The sequence below is a fragment of the Apteryx mantelli genome, chromosome 4 (genome assembly GCF_036417845.1).
Source record: "Apteryx mantelli isolate bAptMan1 chromosome 4, bAptMan1.hap1, whole genome shotgun sequence".
In the NCBI taxonomy this organism is placed as follows: domain Eukaryota; kingdom Metazoa; phylum Chordata; class Aves; order Apterygiformes; family Apterygidae; genus Apteryx; species Apteryx mantelli.
Genome location: NC_089981.1, coordinates 36570068 through 36595840, shown reverse-complemented (window position 1 = coordinate 36595840; position 25773 = coordinate 36570068). Strand labels below are relative to the sequence as shown.

The window sequence follows — 25773 nt, the reverse complement described above, 5'->3', positions numbered from 1 at the left end:
TCTGAATTGACGGGGCATTTCAACTGCATTATTTATTTCAAGCTCTGATATTCACTTTTGTCTATTGTAGGTGCTCCTGATTAAAGGTTGATTGAGCCCTTGAGACTATGTACCCTTACTTCCATGTTTAAGGTGTTTGTTTTGGAAGGAGAGACCTAGGAGCTATCACTGTTGCAGTGGATGTTTAAGCCATTTATGAATACTGAGTGAGAGAGCTTTGCTTTTCCCTGCCGGGGAGGGGGAAGGACGATGCAAGACACTTCCGCCCTCAGCGTTTTGGCTTGCTGACTTAATTGGCTTTCTGCTCATTTGCTGTCTTCTGCAAATCCGGTTCTAAATATCAGATTGTGCATGCATTCTCTAGGCCCTGTCTCAAAGCTCAGGCTTCTGCTTTGGTGGAAGATGGCAAAAAATTGCTGAAGGAAGTGTGAGGATTCATTAAAAAATGAGCGCTAGTGGAAGAGAGGGAGGTTACTAAAAATTCTGGCAGGTTTCATATTGTGCCAGAGGGAGGTATAAACCTTTTAAGGACTCATTGCAATACGTGGAGTGAGATGCAACTGTGAGAATTTCTAGCTGGTTTGTCATCTGTGCAAGAGCTCTACTTGGTGTGGATGAGTCAGGGTGCTAGAAGTTGAAAGAAAGGGAAACTTTAAAATGCCCTGTCTTAGTCTGTATTCTGACGCAGAGTTGCTCTAAACTATGCCAGACTGCAGTAACTACACGCCAGTTGCTCAGCGCCTGAATATATTTTGAGTGTAGCATCGTTGGCCATGCTTTTTTCTTCCCATCAGCCTCTATACCCCAGCTCTCCCTGAGGATGCTGGAGTGACACAGATCGTCATTGTCCAGGGAAATTGCCAGTTGGGTGCTGTTAAAGATGTTAGAGTCTTACTGGCTGGGCCGGATGTGCAATTAATTTCCTGTTATTTCTTTTTCCACATGGCAAAACTGATGTTTTTTGTGAAAAGTGGTTCATGCAGTTAGAACAAATTTACTAGTCTGGAATGCCTAATCATTGCATTACACAAGAAGCCTTGTTTTTCGTGCTTGTTACAGAAATCATAGGAGTGCACTAGTAAAGGTACCTTTTTATGTGGAGTAAATCACATGTATTCTGAAAGACCAAGTCAGTCCTGATTATCTTCACCAGTCTTCCCTTCTGAATGTTGATTTCTCTGAACTGTTTTGGATTACTGTTGCTCTCATCTTCCAGGTCTGTAATTGAAAGAGAAAAGTTCTGTAATCCTTGCAGATGACATATTGAATGTTTATAACTAGGTTGCCCTGTAATAGGGTGTAGTTTGGGGCAATGAAGGTTAATAATACTACAAAATTGTAGGTCATGTGAAGCTCAGTCATTGCCAGTAGTGTGCAAACTCCCCAAACTCCTGTTTTTAAGGAGTTATGAATAGCTTTGTGCAGAACTGTAAGGCTGTTGGAGATAATGGCCTCATTGGGAAAGAGGCATTTTTTTTCTGGTATGACATGTGCATGCCTGTGAAAGGGCAATAACTTGAAACAAAATTATTTATATTTGAAACTACTTAAATGGATTCTGATAGTTACAGTGTTGTTCTGTGCTTAATTTTGAACAAATTATTCGCAAGGAGTGACTGCATCTCTTGTTCAAATGAATTTTGCATCGAAGGGCCGTTTATGTTCAGTGGATGTCCTCATTCTTCTTTGGTGTGCAGACTTTTTAGATCTTCTTACATACAGTGGAGCACGTAGTGTTGAAGAGCAAGACGGTTCCCTTAACTATGGTGGTTTTATCAAAATATTGTTGTACTCCCTCTTTAGATATGAAGATGTAATTTCTTGAAGTGTTTTTCTATAAGCATTTTCTTGGCTAGTGGAAACTTCTGCAGCCCTCCCTGCTGCTGGTATGGGCAAATGACATCCTTGTTTATGTTGCTGAATATGGTGCCTTATGGTACCTGGACAGAAAGGTGAATGTTGTTATTTCAAGGGGAACCTGCACCATGCTTTTTGTGTAGGTCATAATCCTTGGGTTTAATGCTTGTTCTTTTGTTTGGACATAGTGGTTTTATGGTAAAGGAGAGAGGAGACTTATTTAATGGGCTAATGTTCAAAGTGGATTTTTCTTCAAAAGACTTTTGTTTTTTACTGAAATGTTTTTTCCTTTAAAGATGACATTGTGACTCTCACCAAGTTCAAGCCATGGCGGTCAGAAGGTATTGTACTAACCAGCTTTCCTCCCTCTTGTGTGTGTCGTCTGTTAGCTTTTGTTTGCTGAGAGCTTCTGGGAATCAGGCTTTAGCTTTGGTCCTTGATATCACACACAATCAAGTTTTTTTGCAGTGTGATTTACAGTCAGTTCTTATTTATCTATGGGCTGCTCTCATGGTTAAGAACTTACCAGGCATCTCCATTCCTAGTGTGGTACATGTTGTAGTTCTGTGTTGTGGCTCCTTTACACCTTCCCACATGACGTGGACATACATTTCTCACACTCCTGCTGTTTAGGAACATGTTTATATGCTTTTCAAGGAGTGACTATTTTGAGTATGTGGTACTTCTCATTTATCGTATGTTTTGCATTCTCTCTTTTGTCTTCTTGTGTGCTTTACTTGGATTGTTCTGTTTTATTCCCCTAGATCAGAGATGCCAGGAAAGCAGTAACGGATTCCTTTTCACAAGTTGCATAAGTAATCCACTTTCTTATTGAAAGAGCATTAAAAAAGTAAAACTCTGAATTATGCTTGTTAAACTTGTTAAACTTTCACAACTGTAGGAATGGTAATCCAGAAAATATAAGACTGAGGACTGCTGTTCTAGGCTGCAGAGTCTTAGTTCTCTCAGCAGCATAGGCAAAATTGAATTTTGCTACCCCAGAAATGAAGTGTCAGGCTGCTTCTGTCACAGAGGATTGTGACAGAACTTTTGATGAAGATCCCCAGAACTTGAGCTTATGGCTCCTGGGCCCTGGCCTTGCTACCTTCTTTAAAGCAGCAGCAGCAGCAGGTAACCTGCTTTCCAGCAGTATAGGGCAAACAGGCATTGAGCATGAATGTTATGCTCCCTTTCTTTCATCAGCCAGCAGTCTGCTGTCTTAGCCAACTGCCTGGTTTGCTTATGTTTAGAGCCAGCCTTGTCTGAAGCCAGCCTCTCGTAGGAATGTTCCTGTACAAACAATTTCTGAAGTAAATTAATCTGAATATTTTGATAGTCATTTTCAAGTGGACTTCCATGTTCTTATTGTGATACTCTCCTGTTACGTGCCATTTGTTTATCTTGGGTATTGAATGTTTGTGCTTTGGGGAGTGAACTAAATTCAGTTCCATGCTGCAGCTTTTTCTTTAAACCTTTTCAGTGTTCGGTGTTGTGTTTCAGAAAGAGCGTAGTCCCTGAAGCTGTTATGGTACCGCTGGGTAGGAAGAATGAGCCTAAATCAGTTACTTCTACACTAACTTTTTAGAGGTGACTTGACACAGGTCTCCACACTTGTATCAGCATGTGCAAATACCTTTCTACAGGTGCATAAATAAAACTTATGTGCTCAAATTGTGAGATATCTAATACAGACTTCTGCAGGCATATTTTGCTTTAACAGAATAGCATGCAGCAACTTTAAATGTGTTATAATGAAGATGTTTCTGAATGCTGTATTATATCATTGACCAGTTTCTTTTCACATCAAATGAACAGTTATAAATTACAAGGACCATTATTCAATGTGATTTCCCCTGTAATGTTAACATTTAAATAATGGGTGGAGTAAGCTATTTGTGGGAAAGTCATTCCAGAAATAGTGCTGTTGTTAAAATTAAGGACTTTGCTTTAAAAAACAGGAAGTCTAGTAATTTAAGCTGATGTTACTATTCTTGATTCTCTCATTATGCCTCCATTATGTGGGCATCTATAATATGTAGTGACATGTCAGGGTTATACACCATTGATCCCTTAGCTGCAAAAGGTGATTTCAGTTTCTAGCAAACAACCCCAGAGATAATTGAACTTTCAGAATTCAGGCAGCAAAGTTCCCACTGTGTGACCCTTGTATATATGAACCAATCAGACATTTGAAGCAAGAAAAAAATTTCTTTTCTTGAATACATGATGCTGGCATATTTTGTTTGACTGTCAGAGTTAAAAATTTGTTTATATGACTGCAAGGTTACAGCTAGCCTGGGCAGATTGAGGTTATTGTGTCTCACAGCATTCTTCTTCCCTTCAAAGAATCATTCTTTAAGACTTTATGTAGCTGAGTATTATTTCCCAGCTGTCGCTTTTGGTTGTTTGTTGTATGGCGCCTTGAAGTTTTACTTCCTCCTTTTAAAATATTCCTGTATGTGAAAAGGAATATATGCATGTGAATCTTTCTTTCAATGTTCTTTAGGAGAAGAATGCAATGGACCTCTAGTTGAAACTATTTCAACAACAGGATCAGAAATCCCAAGCAGCTCTGAGGTAAGGTACAGTGCACCCAGTGTTAACATTGCAAATCTGTAAATACTAATGGTGGAAAGAAAGAGGAACAATACTGTGAAAGATCATACTAGTTCTAAAAAACTTTTTTTTTTTTTTTTTGATTCTCTGTTACTTACATATTTATCCATGTACAAGTTTTCTTCCTCTAGTGTTTTTAAGGAGCAAAGCCATGAAAGTAACACTGCTACACAGTCTTACAAAAGACTTTACAAAGCATCAGTACTAACAATAGTGGAAAAGAGCATGGGCTTAACAGTATTTCTAATACCAATCTGAAGTAAGAATCACATGATAATACAATGTTTTGGCAATTGGAAAAACATAATGCTCCTGCACAAATCCAGCATTCTTTTTATGTTGTGTGTTACATTACTGGTTTGATGGGAAAATCGGGGCACTGTTGTATCCCTGTGCTCTAGGAACTTTTTAAGAGTGCAGCAAGATTTATGAGAAGCTAAATGAAGGTTTGGCTATAAGAATTACCTCTTCTTACATATGCAATCCAAAAACCATCATCAGCCATTCATTTCTCACAGTACCTCATTGCAGTACATGCAGTACACTATCTTAAATAGATGGAGGTGTATGTTTACTATTCAATTAAAAAACGGATATAAAAATAACATTGAAAGGTACACGGTCTTGAAATCAGCATTTTATTTTAATTTCTCCATTATAATATTTCTTTATTATGGTTATTATTATTATGTTTTTAGAGGAAGATAGGGATAGTTGCTCCGCTGATATGCAGTCTCGTACTGACTGTGAGCACTCATCTGAAATGGTATCTATCGAATTGAGTGTTGGCAAACTGGTTGTTCTGCTGAACTTTAAGTGTAAAACATTTCATCACCTATCTCTAAGAAGCAAAAGGAGAGATTGTCCTGTGAAATGACAGAACTCAAAAGTGTTTCCTAGATTACACAGATCTGTGTCTCGCTATCACATGCAACCGTATCATATAAATATTTTTATAGATCTACCAAATTCTATCTTAAAAATGCTTAGTATTTTGACTTTGCTACTTCTCAGTCTGTTGGAGGACTCTTGTACTAATCTTTTCTTCAGGAAAATTTTCACTGAACAGCCATATCAAATGTTTCGCTGAAACCTGGGCAGATAAGATCTCAAATTATGACATGAACCATCATACCATGATATACAGCAGAGTCTGAAGCTGATTCTGAGTTCTTTTGAGCATCTGTGTGCAGATGGAGATGACCTATTTCACCAAAATCTGAAAGAATTCATGTGAGAAGGGAGAGAAGGGAGGGAACATGGAAGACAGGATGTGAGCCATGTGTCTTATATCTTGGGGACATAGGATTTGAACCTTGTTTAAGGGTCAAAGATGCATGATGGAGAAGAAAAGGAGGAGATGCTTTGATCTTGAGCACTTTCTTGTCTGGGAAATGAGCCTCCTTATGAAAATACATCTGGTTGCCTTTGCACAATCTATCCTTGGTAAATTTGTGCTGCTTTTTCTCTCGTTTTCTACTTAGGTATGTTCCTTATTTTTCCTAGTAATTTGTTGTGAGGTATCACGAAGTATTGTCACGCTAATATGTCTGTAGTTGACCAGATCACTGATTTCCTGCCCTCTCCACCAGGAAGACATAGCACATTGGTTTTACTAATTTTTTCAGTATTCTGAAACGGAGCTTATTTAGTTTTCTCCCTAGAGTTCAGTAAGCTGTTGAGTCTTGTTTCAGTCTCAATTATGATAATTTCAGTTTCTAAAAATTGATTCTCGGCTATCTTGCATTTGTATCTTTGTTTCGCATAATGAAAGCCAAAACAAAGTATTCATGGGATCTGGGTATTAGGTTTAGAACACATTTTGTTTTGAAAACATTGTCATTGCATGTCAGCCTCCAGTCCACTTGCTTTTTGTGCTCTTTTTATTTATAACACTAAAGGACCTTTTGATATTTGTTTTAGTTCTGCTTATATTTGGCAGTTTCTCCTTTCTGGAAAACTTAGCTTTAGTTTTCTAGGACTCCAGGTTTCTCTTTGATCAGTTTTTTTTAAACCATATATAGATACTCTGATTTTTTTTTTCCTTTTAAAATCATATTTCTTTCAGCAATTGTTTTCCAGTAAAGATTGCTCTTCTAGAGCATTTGTGGTACCCCTGTTTGGTTTCACTTTCTGCACACACAGTTCAAGTTTCTGTTTGGTAGCCCAGACTGCAACTCAGATCTTTCTCTTGGACCTAACCTAAATTTCTAATGATTTTACATACAGTTTGTTTCTCCAGGTGAGCTGGTTATCTGATGCTTGCTTACATTTGAGTTAGTACCTTCTCTGTGCTTTGCATCCTCCTACCCCGTATCCCTTAAGATGGTCTCATTTACCTGATTTTTCACTTTGTGTTCATTAACCAGACATAGAAGTTACACAGCTACTTTTAATCTTCTTGCCCAGTTTAACGGTCTAATCAGCTGTGATGGCCTTGGCTCAGGGAGATTAATGTCTTGGATATTCAGCTGAAATCTATGAAGTCTCTTTCCATGAATTCATTCCAACAGTAACATAGCCCAGATTTTTCATATAATGCTAATCCTTTTTCTTCATCTTTTGTCACAAATTCAGTTTTATTCTCTACAAACCAGAAGAATCTCCTTTCTCTCAGTTCTTCCCTAGCCTGCCTTCATCATCCTTAATGCACTCCAGGGAAGTTCAGTAGGGTAAACCACCCTGGCATAAAAGTCAGTCTGTGATTTTTTTTTTTTTCTTTTTTTTTCTTCTTCCTCCTTCCCTCTTTCCACCAAGACCCTTTTGAGCTCAGGTCAACATGTTGTGTTCTTGTTCTTGGCAGATAGTGTATTTTTCTATTTTATGAATGTACTCCTGTGATAGGCCTGTTAATAGGGTTTGCCAAGGAGTCCTTAGTCATATACACCTAACTCGCTCTTGTGTACCACTTTCTTTGTTACTTCACCAAAAACTACACTGCAGTAGGAAAATGTTAACACTCAAAGTCTTAAAATCATTTAAATAATTAAAGGAATTTAAAAACAGAAATTGAATTGATGAGTAAAAGGGGCAGTGGCAGTGTTTAAGTGAATTTACATGTCGCAGCTTCATTATGTTTGGGCTGTCTTGGCTGTCTTCTTGGAAAAGAAAAAAACACATAAAGTAATAGCATGCTGCTCAGCAGAAGGGAGAAAAAGTTATTGCTTGTACTGTTGATCTAGCAAAGGAGGGAAAGAAGATTCTGAATTTAAATACGGAGAACAGAAAACATTACCTATCTGTAATTCAGTGAAATAATTTTTCCTTTTGTAATTTGTAACGTTCCTGAACAAGGAATGATTGCAAGTCAAATGAAAAAAAAGTTGAATAAGTGAAGTGTGCCAGAAATATATACAAAACAAGTCAGATGAACTCCAGTCTTAAAAAAGCATTAGTAGTTACCATCAGTGATGCATTTAGTCCTTCCTCATGGTTTTGCGTTTGTGCCCTCATCTTGTTCTCTATTTTTTACCTTCTTGTTTTCTCTTTTATCTACTTCTTGTTGAGTCTCCGTATTTTTCTTCAGTCAGTGTCCCAGAAGGATGAAAGAAACAGGATTACTTAGAATTCAGCAGCCCTTCATATTAGAAGCTTTAAATCATGAGTCATCTCAAGATGCTTTCAGTGTAGAGAGGCATGGAGAGCTTTTCAGCAAACGAGAGGAAAGAAAGGAGTTACGATAGGAGTACTTTTAAATAGAAGCTGCAAAGGGAACTGTGCTTCAAATTGTGACTGTTAAAGCAGTGGTTCACAGACAACCACTCCTGATAGGGATAGGCAGCAGCCCTCCTAATTGATTCTGTAAAGACTCTAGCTGATTTAGGTTTTATGGAATTCCTGTTTCAAGGGATATATAAATGCCTCTGATAGTCCTCTCAGGCAATTTTGAAAATGAATGAAATAAAAGCTGAGAATATAATTTTCCACTGTACTTCATGCAGAGATAGAACTAGAAAATATATAGTGGTACAGATATATTTTGATAGCATGTTGCATCTCTTTTCAGTGATCTAATTATTTGATGAAGTTTCCAAGTAATGGCAATGAGGGCTACTGGCAAAACAGAGTTTCAATTCTCAGGAGGGAAGAAGGTCAATGAAATGCTTTGTTTAAGGATTAGAAGAAAGATTAAAAATTACAATTTGTATGTAATTTCCTGAAAGTAAAATTTTAGGCCTTTCAAGTGGGATAATTTTAAGACTACTCAGATCTTGTTGGCGATTGAGTCACTAACTAGTTGGCAATTTCTCAACATCTGTAAGATGCAAATACTTTGGAATATTTATCTGTCTCCTATTCCAATGAAGAAGTTTAAAATCACTTACAGTATTTGCTATGTATATCTGCTGTGTGTACCTCAAGTTCATCAACCTCAAAGAGCAGTGGCACTGTTCTCCAAGTGAAGCTGCAGGATTGTGCCCCATTCTAGCTGTGAGAAACTAAATTCTCTTTTGCAGAATAATGTATTAAACTTTCACCTTTTGTAGCAATTTCCCACCAAAGAAATGCTCACTGGAAATTTCTGTTAAATCAGGATTTCTGCTAGTTGTGATTTTCCTGTATTGTGGCATAAACTTGACTGTGAGAAGATCTGAGAACCAGCAGCCTTTATTTAAACCAGGCTGTGAGCAGAAGTTGTTATAGCTCCAGCAAATGCATAAAGCAGTGCATTTTACCAGCATTAGCAGTATGGCCCATGAACTTTTTTTATGAGAGCAAGCAGGAGCTCAAGATCTTTACCTGTCTATCTCAAATGAATGGTTTTTCTCTCTGAAGAAACACTATCATAATGCTCATTACTTTCTTGCTTGTTCATATTTCAATTTAGAGCAGTGTTTCCGTGTAGAAAGGAACATAAAACACAATATTGTGAAAATGGACCAAATTAATTTCAGCATCTAGAAAGAAACACTCAAAGGCTTTTTTTAAGTGTAACTACGAAACATAGCCTGAGGCGTATTTCAGAGAGAGGATGTGCCAAAGATGTACAAGTTAGGATTCCAAACGCTAAGGACCAGCTGAACTCTGCTGCTACCAGTGCCAAACTCTCATTCTTGACTTTCATCTAAACAAAGTTAGACTATTTGAGTGTTTCTGAAAGGAGTGTTTAGTTCTCGTTTTGGGGTTACGTTTTCTCAGGATTGAAGCCTGCTGTGCTGTACACACTTGGGCATATAATCCAAAAGTGGCATCACTGCAAAAGTTTTCACATTTTAAATGTTGAGGAAAAGGTATGTTGGATATCAGCAGTTCTACAATACTTAAACCTTGTGGCTTCAGTTAATTGCAGAGCAGGGTAAGTTCCCTGGATTCACAGGAAAGTATTTTACAGAAAGCATAGGAATGTAAAAAGGGTTTTCAGTAGCTAGACTGTGCCTGCTGTATGTCTTCATCCTTCACTTTAGATTTTTGCTAAATGTATTAAAATACTATCTTTGAGTGAAGCAATGTGGGCAGCATCTGAAGGCCAGTAGGTGGCTAAAGCCTATATTTACATCTGATCGTGGATATGAAAAGCTGTGAGTGGAAGGAGTATGAGGAGGAAACTTGAGGGGCCCTGGAGGGAAAGGGAGATAGAAGGGTGTCAGCTTGCACAGGAAGGGCCTATGTGAAGTGAAGGGGTCATAAATCCTCCGGGGAGCAAGGAAAAGCAAGACTGCACTTTCATTGTTCACAAATTTGTACAGTACTTTACAGGGCAGATATTTTCAGAATATAATTGGAGAAAACTTTCCACTTAAGTGTCTCAACCTCTATTTCTCCACAAATAGCACAGGTTTTTCCATTAGCATCAGTGACAAGAGGGTTAGTGAGTTCAGAATACCTTGGGATAAGAGCACAATGTTGTTATTTTTATTTGCAGTGCTTCTCTTCTCTCTGTGGATTCCCTGGAAAAAGACAGGTAGATTGATCTTCCTGTGTGTGTTTGACTAAATTATGAAAAGGATGCTTTTTGTTATTTAGATGAGCACTCGAATGGCCTCATCAGCAAAGAATGGAGAGACATTGTTTGTTCCCTCACAGTGTAAGCAGGAACAAAAATAGCGTGTTTGTTTTACAAAATTATGCAAATGAACTGTTGTGGTTTTTCTAAAGTAAAATTTTAATAGAAGAGAAAAAGTGAACAAGATTGATTAAAAATGAAAATTGGTCATTTAATTTCTAATTTTGAAATTAATACACTATTTTGTGAAAAGTGGATTTTGGGAAACGGTCTTTTTGAAGTACTACAGCCCCAAACCAATAAATAATGATAAAATCATGAAATGATGTCAGTATTCTGTTACTGCTGAAGGTTGTTTCCACTGCATAGAGAAGCGCTGTATTTTCTTCCCACATTCCTGCTGTTCAGTTGCACTGCCTATACCTGGCTGTTCAGAGTCATTTTCAGAAGCAAATATGAAACAACGCTGTGAGAAATTACTAACTAATAGATTTAGATACTGCAAACCCTTATCCTTTCCATTAGTAAAGCCTGATGCCAAAATTCCATGGTCATGCAACTAATCCTACAGTGGTGGGGCAAGCATGCCAAATAGTTAATGGATGCTTTGCAGACTCTGGCCAGAGGACGTTGCAGCTCCCTCCGGGCCCACACTCACGAAATAATGTGCACCCAGATCTTGTACGGTTAAAATCAGGCTAGGGCCTCACCTGGCATGTGTTGGAATTAGAAGCTGGGAAGTGCTCCCAAGTCTCATTAGCATAACCAATATCATGACTGATAAGAATTTGCCCTGCTTACATTAGGAGACTTAATAAATTTCATCATATTTGTTCCCATTCAGTGTGCATGGTATAATTTTGCTTTGAAAGTATAGCTAAATAAGTGGCATCACAAATGTACTGAATGCAACTGCAACAGTACTTGCTCTGTATGCTTTTGCTTTTGAAATTCAAACAAGAAAGATATTTTTAATCAGTTGGTCGTTATCATCTTGTAAACTTGTAATCTGTGTCAAGTTGCTTACGGGCTGTAACTTTTGTAATGGAAATGCTGAGGAATACTGTATAACTTCTCTTAAAAGTTGTTCTTGATCATTAAAAATCAATATGGGCCATGTAAAAGTCAGTGATAGTAGTTTGGAGAGCCAGTTGATCTGAGAAAGTAGAGATTAGTTTAAACTTCTGATATCTGGGCTGAAAATCCAAGTATAACCTAGAAGAGCTTTTCACCAATTTAAACCAGAAGCTACATTGTTTCTTCTGAAATAGCCTTTTTTTTTTTTTTTAAAAGCATTCTTTGAGTCATCACTAACAACATTATGTTTTTCCTGCAATACCACTGGCAGGGCCTAAACAGCACTGAGACTACTTTACTCATCCCTGATCATCAAGTGGTAAGCAGTAAAAAAATATTCATGCTTCCTTGCATGAATTTGTGTGGCGTCTTCTATTGCTGTGTGCCAAAAAGTCCCTTACAAAAAAATTTTCCAGTTTCGAAGCCATCCTTCTAAAAATAACTGTGTTTTTCAAGCGTATAAAAATGAATATGGTTTTCAAGTTTATTCCTAGTAAATGGCCCCATGAGCACATAATGTGATGGCTTAATTGATAAACTCAGGCAAATTGAAAGGGTTCACACAGCAAATAGGCAAAACTGAGAAATTAACCATTGGTGGAAAAAACTGGAAAGTTTTGCTTTTTCATTATTGTTTTGGTTTGATGGGATATAGAATATATTCTGCTTATGGTGTTATTAACATATGCAGGATTCCTTTTATTATAATAATCTGCAGGTCTCAGTCAGCATGATACTTTAAAAAGTTTCAAAGAGCAAGAAATAAACACTGATATTTGATATGTGATGCATTTGTTATTTCAGTAAATAATAAGGAAAGGCTCAAAATATCCTCTCATTGAAATTATCAAACATGAGAATTGTATTAATTACCAAATGTACCAGAAAACTTAAATACCTATTATTCTTTCAAAGAAGAAAAAAAAAATTTTAATTAAGATAACTGGAGAAGTACATGCTGAGGTATATTAAATTTGTCTGCTTGCGTACATTGGGCTCTGGTGTCTTACACTAACACATATTCCTCTTAGCATAGTTTTTATTTTTTCTTCTCTTTGTTTTGCTCTTGTTTAATGTCCTCTTTTATCCAGAGAGGTTTCCTCTATGCATTTAAATTTTAGTGTGAACAACTTGGTATCTTAAACAGCTTTGAAATGCATGTTTCCAAGCTTTCAGATTTTAATGTAGTTCAAAATTGTAAGACAAATGTAGTAAGGTGCAAAAATAGCTTGCAAAATTCAGCTCCAACAAACTCATGTTTTCTTTTTTAATGGAATATTTTTTGTCTATAAGTTTGTAGCCTGCATGAAGCATAACTGGAAATTGGGACATGTATGGTGTTAAGAGTTGTTTTATGCTCTTCTTTGAAGTCCATAAGCATTTTAGTTACATGGACTCCTCAAAGGAAGACTATTGACGGGAACTTTATGCAAAATTCATCTCTGGTATAATAAGAACTGAAGTTACTGTTGATAAACAAAAGTGGAATTTGCCTTTTTGATTTTTAGTGGAGTGCCTATATATTTGCATGTGTTGTATGAATACATTTATGGGAGTTTTTTTGGTCTTGGAAATAAATTTTATTGAACAGTACATTTAGCATAGCAGAACTTTAATCCGTGTTTCATTCTGTGTAAAGGTTTATATAAATGTTCTGTGCAAACTTGGAATCTAAGGGATGGTGATAACTTTGTTTTTAAGCCATGGAATATTTCTTGTCCTTTCAATTATGCAGATATTTTATTTTGATGCAGCTTTCAAACCCTTATATTTTCATGCATTTCAGTATTCTGGAAATATTTCTGCAGTGGATTGTTAATTTATAAAGAATTAACTAATTGCTTTGTAATACAGTCATTTTGGTTTGTCACGTTGACTATAACAATAACTAATTAGCTGTGTGATTATCGAAGGTGATTGCAGGTAAATAAATATTTCGTTTGTAAACCATATCAGGTAAGCATGCAAAATGTTGCAAAACGATGTTTTTTTCTTTTCCCCCCTCTTTTTGTAACTTCGGCGACTTTTCACTTTTCTGGCGATGTAGGACTATGACTGTATACCTCTTAGATGTGCTGATGGGGATAATACCATTGATAAACCTTTTAGCATACCAGTTATACCAATTCCATTCATAGCTAGAGATTCTTCATTATGCTATAACTCTACTGAATGTAATTTTTCAGGTTCCTTGGTCTTAGGTTAGTGTTGGTTACTGCTCTGTTACTTTGGTTACTGCTCCAGAGGATCTTTTTCACTCTGAGATGCAAAAAACAGAAGCTGAAGGAAGCTGACCGCCGAACCTGAAGTCCCAGTTCTGCAAGGTTGGACGTTTGTGTCATGTTAAACTCTGGAGGGAGAGAGAATTGAATTTGGGAAGCATTTTTCTGAATGCAGTCCCCTAAGAACCTTGCAGTTTTCTGATTGAATGTTAATCTGAAAAGTATTGCTCTAAGCAAAATTGCTCCATCTTCTAACATGAAGGCATGGAGATGGCTAGGATATTTAGTAGCAAGGTGAGTTTGGAGGAAACTTGGTTGCCTGAAAGGAGAGAGCTGTGCTAAGCAGTGTGTAAGGTTATGTGGATGGCCAGAAATAAATTCTCTCTGAATCCTGTGAGAATATACAGGATTAAATCATTCATGCCTGATATAGTGGCATCTGCAAAATATATTCGCTGTTCAGGTACTATCATTCAGTCAGACCCTTGAAGGATAGCTGACTGAATTAACCAAGGTCAGACACCTGTGCATTTTGGTGGGTGAGTAAGGCTAAGGAAATATTTGCCACAGTCTGTCACTCAGCATCAATGCGAAGTCATTTCTCTGAAGCACTTTCTGTTACTATGTTTAGTGGTTGATGCCACATCCAGCAGTTTGCTTTCCCCTCTCCCATTAGTGGAGACTGGCTTGTTTGCTTTGGATCTGGAGAAGCATAGCTAAACCCCCTGTGGGGATGAGGTAGTGAAGGCCTGTTCGTGAAGTATTTAGTGGTGTGACAAAATTTAAAGGATTGGATTTTAGAGTGTAAGTAGAGGGTGGCAACCACTGGCCAGCATTTACTCACTTTACCCAAATCAGTTTGGGCAAAACTGAACACGGTGTGTTGCAACTTTTCCTTTGTCTGGGACTAGGCTTGCTTTATTTTGATACTAACATTTTAGTCTTTCTTGTAACCTCTCTCCTCCAATTGGACATTCCTACCATGGGACTTCTGTTTATATCTAATATAAAGATTGCAGTACACTTACTTGTAGTGTTATTTGGATTGTTGTTTAGCTGAACATAGTCCAGCATGCTAACCTCAGGTGGATGTCTAGGTAGAAGTTAACAATATGGGATAAACTGTGAATATTAATATAACTCCATATGAGTTATCCAGTAAGTTTGCACTTATGTAACTACATAAAAGGAAAATTCAGCCCTGTACGGTAGGCAGTTTGTGTTCAATTAGCCAATCTGTCCGAATGCTATGAAGTCACTTAGTTTTTACAGAGATGATTAGACTTTTAAAACTGGTGTTACTACAGGAAAACAGGAGGATATTTTCCATTTTTTTGAAAACGTTTTTTGAACAGGCTTTTGAACTATAAATTTACTTTGTAGCTGATGGATTTATAGAACTCTTGAAAGCACTGGTAAATGTTGAACATTTGCAGTATTATCCTTTCATAGGACCATAAAATAACTTAGGTTGGAAGGGAGCTCTGGAGGTCTTCTAGTCCGACCTCCTGCTCAAGACCAGGCTGACTTCAAAGTTAGATCAGCTTGCTGAGGACGTTGCTTGGTCAAGTTTTGAAAATCTCTAAGGATGGAGATGCCGCTGTCTCCTTGGGCAGCCTGTTCCACCTGTTCAACCACTCCCTTTTATTGAGCAGGCATGTCCCTTGCTGGGACTTGAGACTGTTGCCTCTTCTCCTTTTGCTGTGTGCCTCTGAGAAGTCCGACTTGACCTTTCCTGTAATTTCTCATTGGGTAGTTGAGGACAGCAGTTATGCAGAAGCTTCTACTCGCTGTATGTATTACTTTGGGAAATTTTAATTCAGATACTTGTATTCCAGAGATATACAAGTAATGTAATGGGGTGTCTGCTAACTGTGGTGGGGGGTGGCTTAACTTAATACCTGTAAGCTGTCTTAAGATCAAGCATTTTGATCACAGTTCGGCAAAGAGATATTAAAAAGTAAAATTTAGTAATCCATCATGTCTTATGGTTCATCTGTGCAACCAGTGCAACTTACCAATGTTTTATATATTTTTAGGTGTATAAGTTTACATTTAGGCACAAAACTGCATGAATATGCAAGACTGATCTTGTTGTGAAATCAAAGAACAGCAAAATGGGAAGGAATAATTTGAGTTTAATAATTGGGCCTGTCATTTTTCTGTGATGAGTAATTATATGTTTAGAAGGAGAAAGATTTGATGAGTATTCCCCTTCTCAAACCAGATCCAAAAATAAACTATTGTATCTTCACATACCTAAATTAATAAGCAAAACTTCAGTGACAGCGAACTGGATTCTGATACATTTTAGAAAACCAGAAGACTTTGACACTAAAGATAAAATATTATTTTAACTGTATGGAATGACTGAATTATAACTATGCTACCTGAAGAATTTGGGAAACTTGCCTTTGGCAGGAGCTTTAAGTGAATATTACTGAGCTCATTTTATTTTTCTTTGTGTTTATGGCTTTTGATAGTTCACTAGGACAAAGCCTTTGTCGTCTTAAATTGGTGGTTGTGTCGGTGGGTGTTGTTTTTTTTTTTTTTTTTTAGGCAGATTCTCAATTTTGTAAGTTGTTAAAATACACTTTGGGGTTCAATTATTTAAATGCTGCATAATTACAGTACTGCTAGCGCTGTGTAGATTTCTGCGTGGTTCTGTATACTAACCAAATTCACATCTAAACAATTGCAAATTGCTTGTTGTCAGTTATTTGTACAAACAGAACTGAAGGCACAAAATAAAAAGAATTTAGAAAATGTTAACTTTCTCTTTTCATGGATTCCGTGATTTTTGTGAGCCTCTTAATTTTACATGGTCATGTACAGTATATGGAAGCAAAAGCATTTTCTGAGGTACTGTCCTGATTTCAATTCTTTTGAAGTAGCCTATGTTAATTGGTCTGCTCTAAATATTTCACAAGAAAAAAACAGAATTGCCAGATAGTGAAGACTGAGGATTGCAACACTTTCAGGGAATAAATAATTATAGTGTGTTTCTTTTTTAGTTTCATTTGCAAAATAGTGTTTTGTATCTCCCAAAGACTAGTATAGCTGCAGAAATACAGGAATTCATTGGAATGCGTGGATGGTCCAAATAGGCTAGCATCTTGTTTCAGCAGTTGTCAGTGTCTCTGTGGAAGATGCATTAAGTTGTGCAAAACTATGGAACAAGAAGGGTGTCTTCTTGGTTTTTTTGTTTTTTAACTTCAGCCTGTTTGAAAATACATGCATGTTCTGTAATACGTGGATATTATTGCATATAATTTTGTCAGCTCTGGAATTACATGGTTGTCATTTTTCTTTTTATGTTCCACAGGATCCAATAAAACATGAGTATAAGAGGAACATGTATGCTCCATTCATTAGCCAGTGCTTGTTTTTTGTTGTTGCATTTGTATTACATTCAAAAAAACTTTTTTATTTTTCCCTTTTTAACCTGTTTAATTAGCCAAATAATGGCAATTAGCAGGAGGGGTCATTATTTTAAAATACCTGAGTTTATTATCTCGGTGAATGCCAGTGCTGCTTTTCTTTTAATAAAAGATAAAGATATTAGTCAGACTGTGGATGGCTGTGTTTTTCCTAATAATTGGGGGTGTTTCTTGGCTTTGTTAAGCACACAGGTTTCTCACTAAGCTTACTTGGGGGTGGAGTGTGGGCTTGAAGCAGTTGCAGTGTGGGGCTTGGCGAGGAGCAGTGGGGCTCGCTAACGACTTGTTGGTTATTCCAGCAGACTGGAAGGAGATATAATCTGTTCCTGAAGCGACGTCTCAGGGTAAAACAGTGATGAACGATATTGCAAGTGGCTTGGATGGCTGCAGTAATAACATGCTTCACTGAGTGATGCCTCTTGTTAATTGGGAGCCACGTTCACAGTTACAAATACTTTGTGCTTTTTCAGAGAACTTTTTCACTTGCATCTCTATACAGTTTAAGAGGGAGGAGACGGACATATCCCTGTGTAAATCATTTGTGTTTTGTTCCTAACCTAATAAAATGAAAACCAAATTCAGTCCTACGTAAATACATACCACTTCTGCTGATGGGTGTGGCTAAAAAAAACCTACCTCAGCATAGACTTAAATTTAGACTAGAGTGTTTGCCTCTATAGAGAGCATTTCGTTGTAAGAAGCTGAAGTCTTGTCAACAATTTGAAGAGATAAATACTGACACAAGAATAAATAATATTCCCTAATATGTCGTTAGCTTTCCTAGGACAATGAGGTAATCGTCTGTATTGATGTAATGTTAATTGTTGTAGCCTAACTCATTGACAAAGATGAATGTTATTAATACAACATTCTGGCATGCTGATAAATGAAACTATGAACTTAATGGGTCAGTTGAAATACTAATTTCTCTGTTGAATTGATACATTTTATTAGTCTTCTCCCTCCCCCCCCCCCAGCCCCAAGAAAGCAAGTACCCAATTTTGCATCCTATGAAATGTAACCTGTGTATAGTTTGTGTGCTAATTCTGTATGTGATCACCTAAGTATCATTGCTGGGACACACTTCTATCTGGTGGCTGGTTGAACCTTTTTATGGAAATGAAATGCATGGATTTTACCTTTTGCTACCTGCTTTAAGTTGAACTGTGCCCTAATCTGCTTTTGTGTGGAGTGGCATTCCTACTAACTTTGCAGAAAAAAATCATACTGTCAGATAACACTTTCCTTGATCATTTCTGATGTATTCCAAAATCTGTGAAAGAATAAATGATAGCATTGTTCACAGGCATTACCACACTAACATATAGACGACTGCTATAAGAAGAATAAATATACGTAGCATGGGTGTATAGGCAATTAATTTTTAAGTTATTTTCAACTGGGTGAAGCCATTGTTAAATCTTGCCCAAGTACATCTTCAGCTATGAAGAAACTGAAAAATTGAAGCAATTTGGGGAAACTATTCTGTCTTTTGTTGTGTGTGTGTGGGGGGGGGTTTTGAGCAACAGCAATACTTGACTTCTTTTTTAATCAGAACCCTGTATTTTCCACAGATTGATAAAAGACATGAAAGCAAAGATTCTATTTTCTTCAGGGATGGTATCCGTCGAATTGATTTTGTTCTCTCCTATGTGGACGATCTTAATAAAGAATGGGAAAAAAAGTTGGTAAGCTGCTTCTTATGGCATCTTTGTAATTCTTATTTATCATAACCTGAATATCCTTTGCCAAGCCTTTCAAATCACTGTACTTGGTAGGAACTGAACTTTGCAAACATTTATAGCTCTGTTAAAAGCCATTCTATATACAGAAATCTCTGTAAATTATTCTTCTTCATTTTGGACCTAATCTTACTAAATATTTAGGGTTTAACTTACTGAATTGATGACTCTGCATTATTTAAGCTGGTCAGTATATTATACAAACAGTTTAATGCCAAGTAATGCAAACGATTTTACTGTCTTCATTTAACTATCTTATAATTAGTTGTATTGTTGCTGAAACCATGTCTGTAAACAGTGGTAAATGAAGGAGGTTTCTTCTAAATGAGTAAAACATTATCCAAGTAAGATATAAAAATAATTTATATTGTATAAATGGACTATGTTTTGATTTTTTTTTCTTCCTTTGACTTCAGTTAGAGCAGAAATAGATTCTTAGATGCAACACTGAATCCATGCAATTTTCCCTTTTAATTTTTTTATACTCTGAGTAAAACAATCTCATCATCTCTCCCCTGAGGTTTTGGCAGTGTTTGGCCTGCTCACTACGTAAGTGTCCTCATTCTTTTAGAAGGATATTTAAAGTGTCTGTGAAAAGAGACCACCTGTGCAGCAGGACACAAGGTACAGGCTTTCTCCACAATGCCAGTTAGTGATCATCCCTGAAGTTCCCAGCAAGAGCCAGTTGCCTGAATGGTAACAATAGGTCAGGAGGAATCAATAAATGACGTAGGTATTTGTTCCTTGCTCACACTGACATTTGAGGTCTAACTTGGACAATATGTAAATTCAAGCTGTTTGTTCATGCTGTAAAATCCAATATTATGAGCTGCAGTCAAGAGAAGTAATAAACTTATATAAAGCATAAGTTAAAAAAAAAAAAAAAAGTAGGCATTTTAGTTCTTTTTGTTTCTCTGCCTTCTTTCTGAGCCAGGAGAGGATATGCTTACAAACTGGTCTCTGCAATAAATTCACAAAAGTTTGTTCTTAAAAATGGCAAAAGCCTTCATTTTCAGGTAATCCCATTATTCTGAAAGATGAGGCTTTCTGAAAAAGTGTAATTATACTGAGGCTTATAATAAAATCACAATCAAAACTAAAGCTCTGAAGTAAAGAACATTTCTTGCCTGTATGTTGTACTATTAAAATGTTTCATAATTAAAAATGATAATTTCCTTTGAACAAAAACTACAAAATTGGGCTGTTCAATAAAACTACTGATTACATTTCTCTGTGAAAGAAATACTGATTTCATTAAACACTTATTTTCACTATACTCATATGCAAATACAATCTAGTGTAGAACACAACCCCTGCATCTTAATATATCTTATATAGACAAATAGCTTAATATATGGATCTACACACACACACATATATATAATATATCTTTATAGCTATGGAACCATAGGTTTAAAGGCATACTTTTTGAGTCCCACCCTGATTTTTTTTTTTTGGCTTCTTCAGGTTGTAATCCTAGCCAGATTCTGTCTTCTGCCATAAAGCAAAATGCATTTAAAAAAGAAGGAAGAACAGATCACTCAGCGCAGAGAGAAGAAAAAGACACCCCCACAAAATATGTGAAGAAACTCTTAAACTTTTTGCACAATAAACAAACTTTTTCCATTAGTCATGCTCAGATAACATGAGGAAAGAAAGGGAGATTATTTAGCAAATATTTCAAGTAGTAAGGGAAAAATGAACTAGAAGTTCATTCTAGTCAGTCATATAGTGTGTAGCAGTTTTCTTACCTGCTGCTTGATAGGTCGTTGTGGGAGGCAAGGATCTTAGCCAGATGATAGACCATCTACCTAGCTAGGGTGTCAATGACTAAAGGATTCCTGGGGTGCAGCAGGGTGGGGGAGAAGCTCAAGAAATAGTAGCTAATTTTGTGGTTTCTGTTTGAGACAAAAAGTGAACCTACCTAGGAAGAAACATACATCTGTTGCAAAAGAGTAGAACGTCTACAAAAAGGCTTGAGATTTAATTCTGCATACATCTGCTGCTAGCAAACGTATGTATGGCTCTGTGGAAGAAGGCCTTTGGTCTGTGGCTCTGTAGGCTCCCTCTGCAATTGCAGAACTGACAGGCATGAAGGCATTAATCTTAGGGCACACTAAGTTTTACACAGAGTTCTTGGGAAATCTGCTGAAAAAATGAAATTTACCCTGGATTTATGTCCGGTGTAAGCCTTTTCACAATGAGTATACCAGTAAATTAATACAGGCCTTCTAGCACAGAAGTACTGTGCTGTCTCCTTTGTGGGGACAAAATTTAAATATTGATGCAGTGCAGCCTTTGGAATTTGTCTGAGATAACTTACTTGTTATTGTACAGTTGTCGCTGGAAAGAAGTGTGAATTTCTTTTCCTGCAGTACAATGATTTGACAAAATGGAAAAGCTAAGAATAGAAACGTTCACAGAAAAAATAACAGTTGTGACAAAGGGTTTTATTTCCTTGTCTCAAGGAAAACAGCTTTATTCTGCATTTCTAAGAATGAGATGAATAACTTTGTGCATTTCAACACAGCCCTGGTATGGATGTTTTGGGTAAGAGGCAGTATGTTCACCTTCTCCCTTAGCTTCATGCAGAACAAGTGTATTTGTTAAGTTCTGTGATGTTCCTCAGGAATTCTCCAGCTTAAGCAGCTTAAATTCTGTTTTGAATGTGCCTTCTATGAGCTACATGCATAAATCCTAACCACAAAGTCACTTCAAACAAACAAAAAAAAGATTATATTTTTGTGAGACAATTTTTTTTCCTCAGTGCCTCTAGCAGATTGACTGAAATATTTTTTTTCCATCTATGAAATACAGAAATATGGAAAAATAGATACAATTTTTAAAGAATACCTAACAAATTATTTATGTAGGCCCAAGACATGATCTTTATTGCCCAAAAATGCATTTCTTCATAGGGAACTGCAGAGCAGTAGAACTCTGAAGTCTCCATGTGGAGTAACTTGTCTGTGTTTTATTAGAAGCAAACTCTGCCTGTCTCTAGTGGGGCATGGAGATAGAGAAAGCAGAAATTTTATCCAGGCCTTTCCCACTTTTCATCTTCTCAGACAGAACCTTCTGCATTATCCCAGACACCAGATAGCCCAAAGCTAGGGAGCTAGGAGCAGCAAAAAATTCGATGCTTGGTGCTCCTACTGCACACTGTTTGGCTGCCAGCTGGGAGAAGCAGTGTACCCAGCTCTGCAGGGGCAGCTGAAGATGAGGCTTGGTCCAAATTTGGCACCTCCCCACACTGCTTCAGAGCAACCTGGCTGGTACTTGGGAAAGGCAGGTGTTTGGTGTGTCTAGCACTATGCAGGACATGCTCACAAGCCCCATGGGCAGCCCCTGAGCGGCTGTGGTGGGTGCAGGTACCTCATCTGTCTAATCAACCTTTACTTATAGCCTTATGACTGAAGGAAGTGACATGGCAAGTGGTCTCTCCTAAATGTCTCTGGTGTCACCTGCAGATATGTAGGCAGCCTGAACTCAGATTGAGTGCATCTGTGTGAATCCTGTGAAGTGAATTGTGTTTTCTCAGGGTACAAATAAGAGCAGAATTCATGTATGCCTTATGGTCCTGTAATATTCCTAGAATTCATATTTATGTCCCAGTGTCCTACTCAAGACTGTGGTTAGAATACGTTGGAGCACTGTGATATGTAACAGTTGGAGCTCCTTGCCTAAAGGAAGGGGAAAAGCAAGGGGAAAGAGGCTTTTGATTAAAGAATGATACGTTGTAAACTTTGAAAATGATTTTATTCTTTTATTTGCTGACTGCTGTTACTAGCAATAACAACATTATTATCAAGAAACAGGTTTATAACAGTTATCTATCTTCCTTAGGTAATTTATCATGCAGTGTTGCCTCTGCATCGGGCATATTAGTGCCTTTGGACTTTGTACCTCGCTTTATTAATCTTATCAGGATGGTTCATTACGCTCAAGCGTACATTAGATGGTAAAGTTATTGTGCACTAGTATGTGAGATATCCACAGTGGTGTGGTTGGAGAGGCAAATGCTCTGTTGCATTCTGTCCTATATATGCCACCGTGGTTTCAGAAAATGTGGTTTCTCTTCAGAGAGGTTTAAGATTATTTTTTAAAACTATACTTAAAATGCGAGGAAGGGGATTAGAGAAGACTAGTATTAGGCTAGCATAACTGTTTATTTTGCTTCTCTCTATCCTCTGTGATAGTGGAGTTATATAGTCTATTGTGGAATCCAGAATACATGCCCCAAGTGTGGCTTTTCAGGTTTATCAGACCGTGAAGTTGTACCTATTAAACAAACAGCATCAACGAGACAGCACTGGCCCAAGGCTACATTTTGTCCATTTTAAGCCTTAGGCAGAGGCATTATGAAGAAAGTAAGTATTTGGCAAGAAAGGGGAAACTTATTTTTTTAGTAGGTTGATTACCTTTTAAAGATGGTTATTTCCAGTGCCTGGAGAGTACATGAATGTACAGTACCTGCATATGTGTTTCAGAGGAGATGACTTAGTGGGAAGAAGCAAGCTGATAAAAGCAGCATAATTTCTATTACAGTTCTGCAATTTATCGCAATAAGTACATGGTAAGAAAAGATAAGTAAGATGGCTCTGCCTATTACTGAGCTGCGCAGAAAAAGGAGGAACTGGCATGTAAGTGTTTCTAAGGGCTGAGAGTCCTCTGTGCTGACTCATTTGGATCTCCCTCAGGATTGCTAGGGAAAGAATGCAAGGCAGTCTGCTTTGTTTGGAGAAAATGTAATCCAGAATAGTACATAGCTTTGGATACTAGACTTGAATGTCAGCTTTTATATACCACCTTTGAATGTAATCATAAATTACCTTTAAGTTGTATTGTTTTCTGTAAGATTGGTGGGTCAGCAAACAATAGTTCTCCTGTGTGTTTATACAGGTGCATATATGCATGTTTGTGGGGTAGATGAATTAAAAAGTAATGCATGGAATTGCATTTGCCCCAGCATGCACGAGAACACAGGGATTATCATGTTTACTAAGTTTCTAGGCCAGTATCTAATTTAATATCCATTGATATTCAGCAAAACCAGGTATTACAGATAACAGTGCAAGGCTACTATCGGTAAATATATCAACACATTTAGCGTACATTTGAGGACCTTTAAACCTGTTCTTCAGTCTGTATTAGAGTAGTTTTTGCAAACTCAAGTACAAATAAGGCAGCTTGCTCTTCGCAGAAATACAGGAAAAGGAAATGGGCTGAAAACTTTTTTCAAAGCACGTTTGAAAAATGTTATGTAGGGCTGACAGTTCAGTCTAGAGAACACGTCTCGCACAGTGTTGCAGCTGTTGGCTAGAAATCAATTGGTAGTTTTGCTAGTGCTTTCTAATGAGGCTAGGGCTCAATATTTCACATAAATTCTGTTTTTCTCCTGGCAGTTCTTTAGCAAATTTTATATAATTAAAAGAAAATTAATAGGATCTCCTAATAGGAGTAGAAAATGGTCTCATTCTACAGAGGAGAGGAAGATAATGTTCTTGTCTAAAGTTGTTACCTGGGAATTACTTGACAAAATAAAGAGTTCAAAGGGGTAAACCTCAGGGTCTCCGATTTATTCCCAACTCGTTGCGTCATTAGCATTGACACAGAGATGGACGCATCACGCAACTGCCACGCACTGGCTTAGTGACCTCTGTATGAAGTCCACACTGACTTTATGCAAGCTAAGCATATGTAGGCTTACATGTCATGATTCTTTAGACTCTTACCTAGTTGTACAGTTTGGTTGTTTATGAAGTATATTATTTGCATTGTCTTTAGTCAGTATTTGAACATCTGCATCAGGAATGACTATTAAACTGGTAATTAGCTATCCCTGCAAACAATAAATGATCATTCCTAACCTTCCAGAATTTTTCTCTCTGTTTATCTAGTTTTTCCATTTTCTCTAAAACATATAGCTTAACTTTAACAGTAAAACGTTCCCCCTGCCAAGACCCAGAAATGCTGAAGACTTGTGACTTTATTGTGGTGGCTGGTTTACAAATTTGCATAGTGTATGAGACTCTTCCTAAACTACCAAGTGGCTGTCCCATTTTGTGCCACAGTCACTCACGTTGCTAGTGAACAAAATTCATGTTGTGTTGCCACTGGCCTAGCCGTTACTCAGAAGTGGATTGGTATGCATCAGCCAATTTTTATCTGCTCTGCTTTCTTTTACAAATTTCATATAGTTTAAAGAGGTCTTCATCAGTGCAGTATGAAGGAGAAGAACTACCCCAGTTCATCAGTTATTAAAGTCTTTGTTTATCTTTAGGAAAGAAGAAAAGAATTTGAGAACAATCTGCAAAAGGCTGGTTTGGAACTAGAAACAGAAGACAAGAAGGTAAAAACAAACAAACAAACAAAAGAAAAATTAGGACCAAAGAAATAGATCTGCAAATTACTAATTTATCTTTTCTTTTCCCCCGTGAGAAAAATTATTTTATAAATGATTATGATAATGAAATCTAGCCGATGTCAGTAGTTTGACTAACTCGAGTGAAACAAGCTAAATGCATCTATCTTTGAGTTATTTTTCCAGATATGTTCATAAGAGTTTTGAGAAGAAAGCCATTTTGTTTCAGGAAGAAGTGATTGCATTTGATTCTGTAACAAAAAGGAAGTGAAAAATAGCTGTGAACTAATTCAAACCCAAGCAAATGGGAAGTATACTCACAGCTAGATTTAATCCACTTAAGCCTCTTCAAAGCTGAGTGAAGCAACTGGTATCATATTTTGAAGTCATGACCACTGGGTATTGTAATTAGGATGAGGAAAGACCCCAGTGTGACGACTTTAGGACATTTCATTGGTAATACTGTTTTGCTTAATATGTGTGGAGAACACACAATCCTGACTTCCTCAGT

At 37.2% G+C, this 25773-nt stretch overlaps 1 protein-coding gene across 3 annotated transcripts in view; it reads left to right on the top strand.

Annotated features, from left to right (window-relative positions):
• Positions 1–25773, top strand: part of ANO5 (anoctamin 5) — a 59443-nt gene that overhangs the window by 8127 nt on the left and 25543 nt on the right. Inside the window, exons 2-6 of one of the 3 annotated variants that reach the window (XM_067296243.1) lie at positions 4364–4434; positions 10337–10375; positions 11766–11813; positions 18731–18844; positions 25182–25250. In XM_067296243.1, the coding sequence (XP_067152344.1) occupies positions 4364–4434; positions 10337–10375; positions 11766–11813; positions 18731–18844; positions 25182–25250 (341 nt within the window). The remainder of the gene's footprint in view (positions 1–4363; positions 4435–10336; positions 10376–11765; positions 11814–18730; positions 18845–25181; positions 25251–25773) is intronic. The other 2 variants (XM_067296244.1, XM_067296245.1) reach the window with 2 other exon arrangements.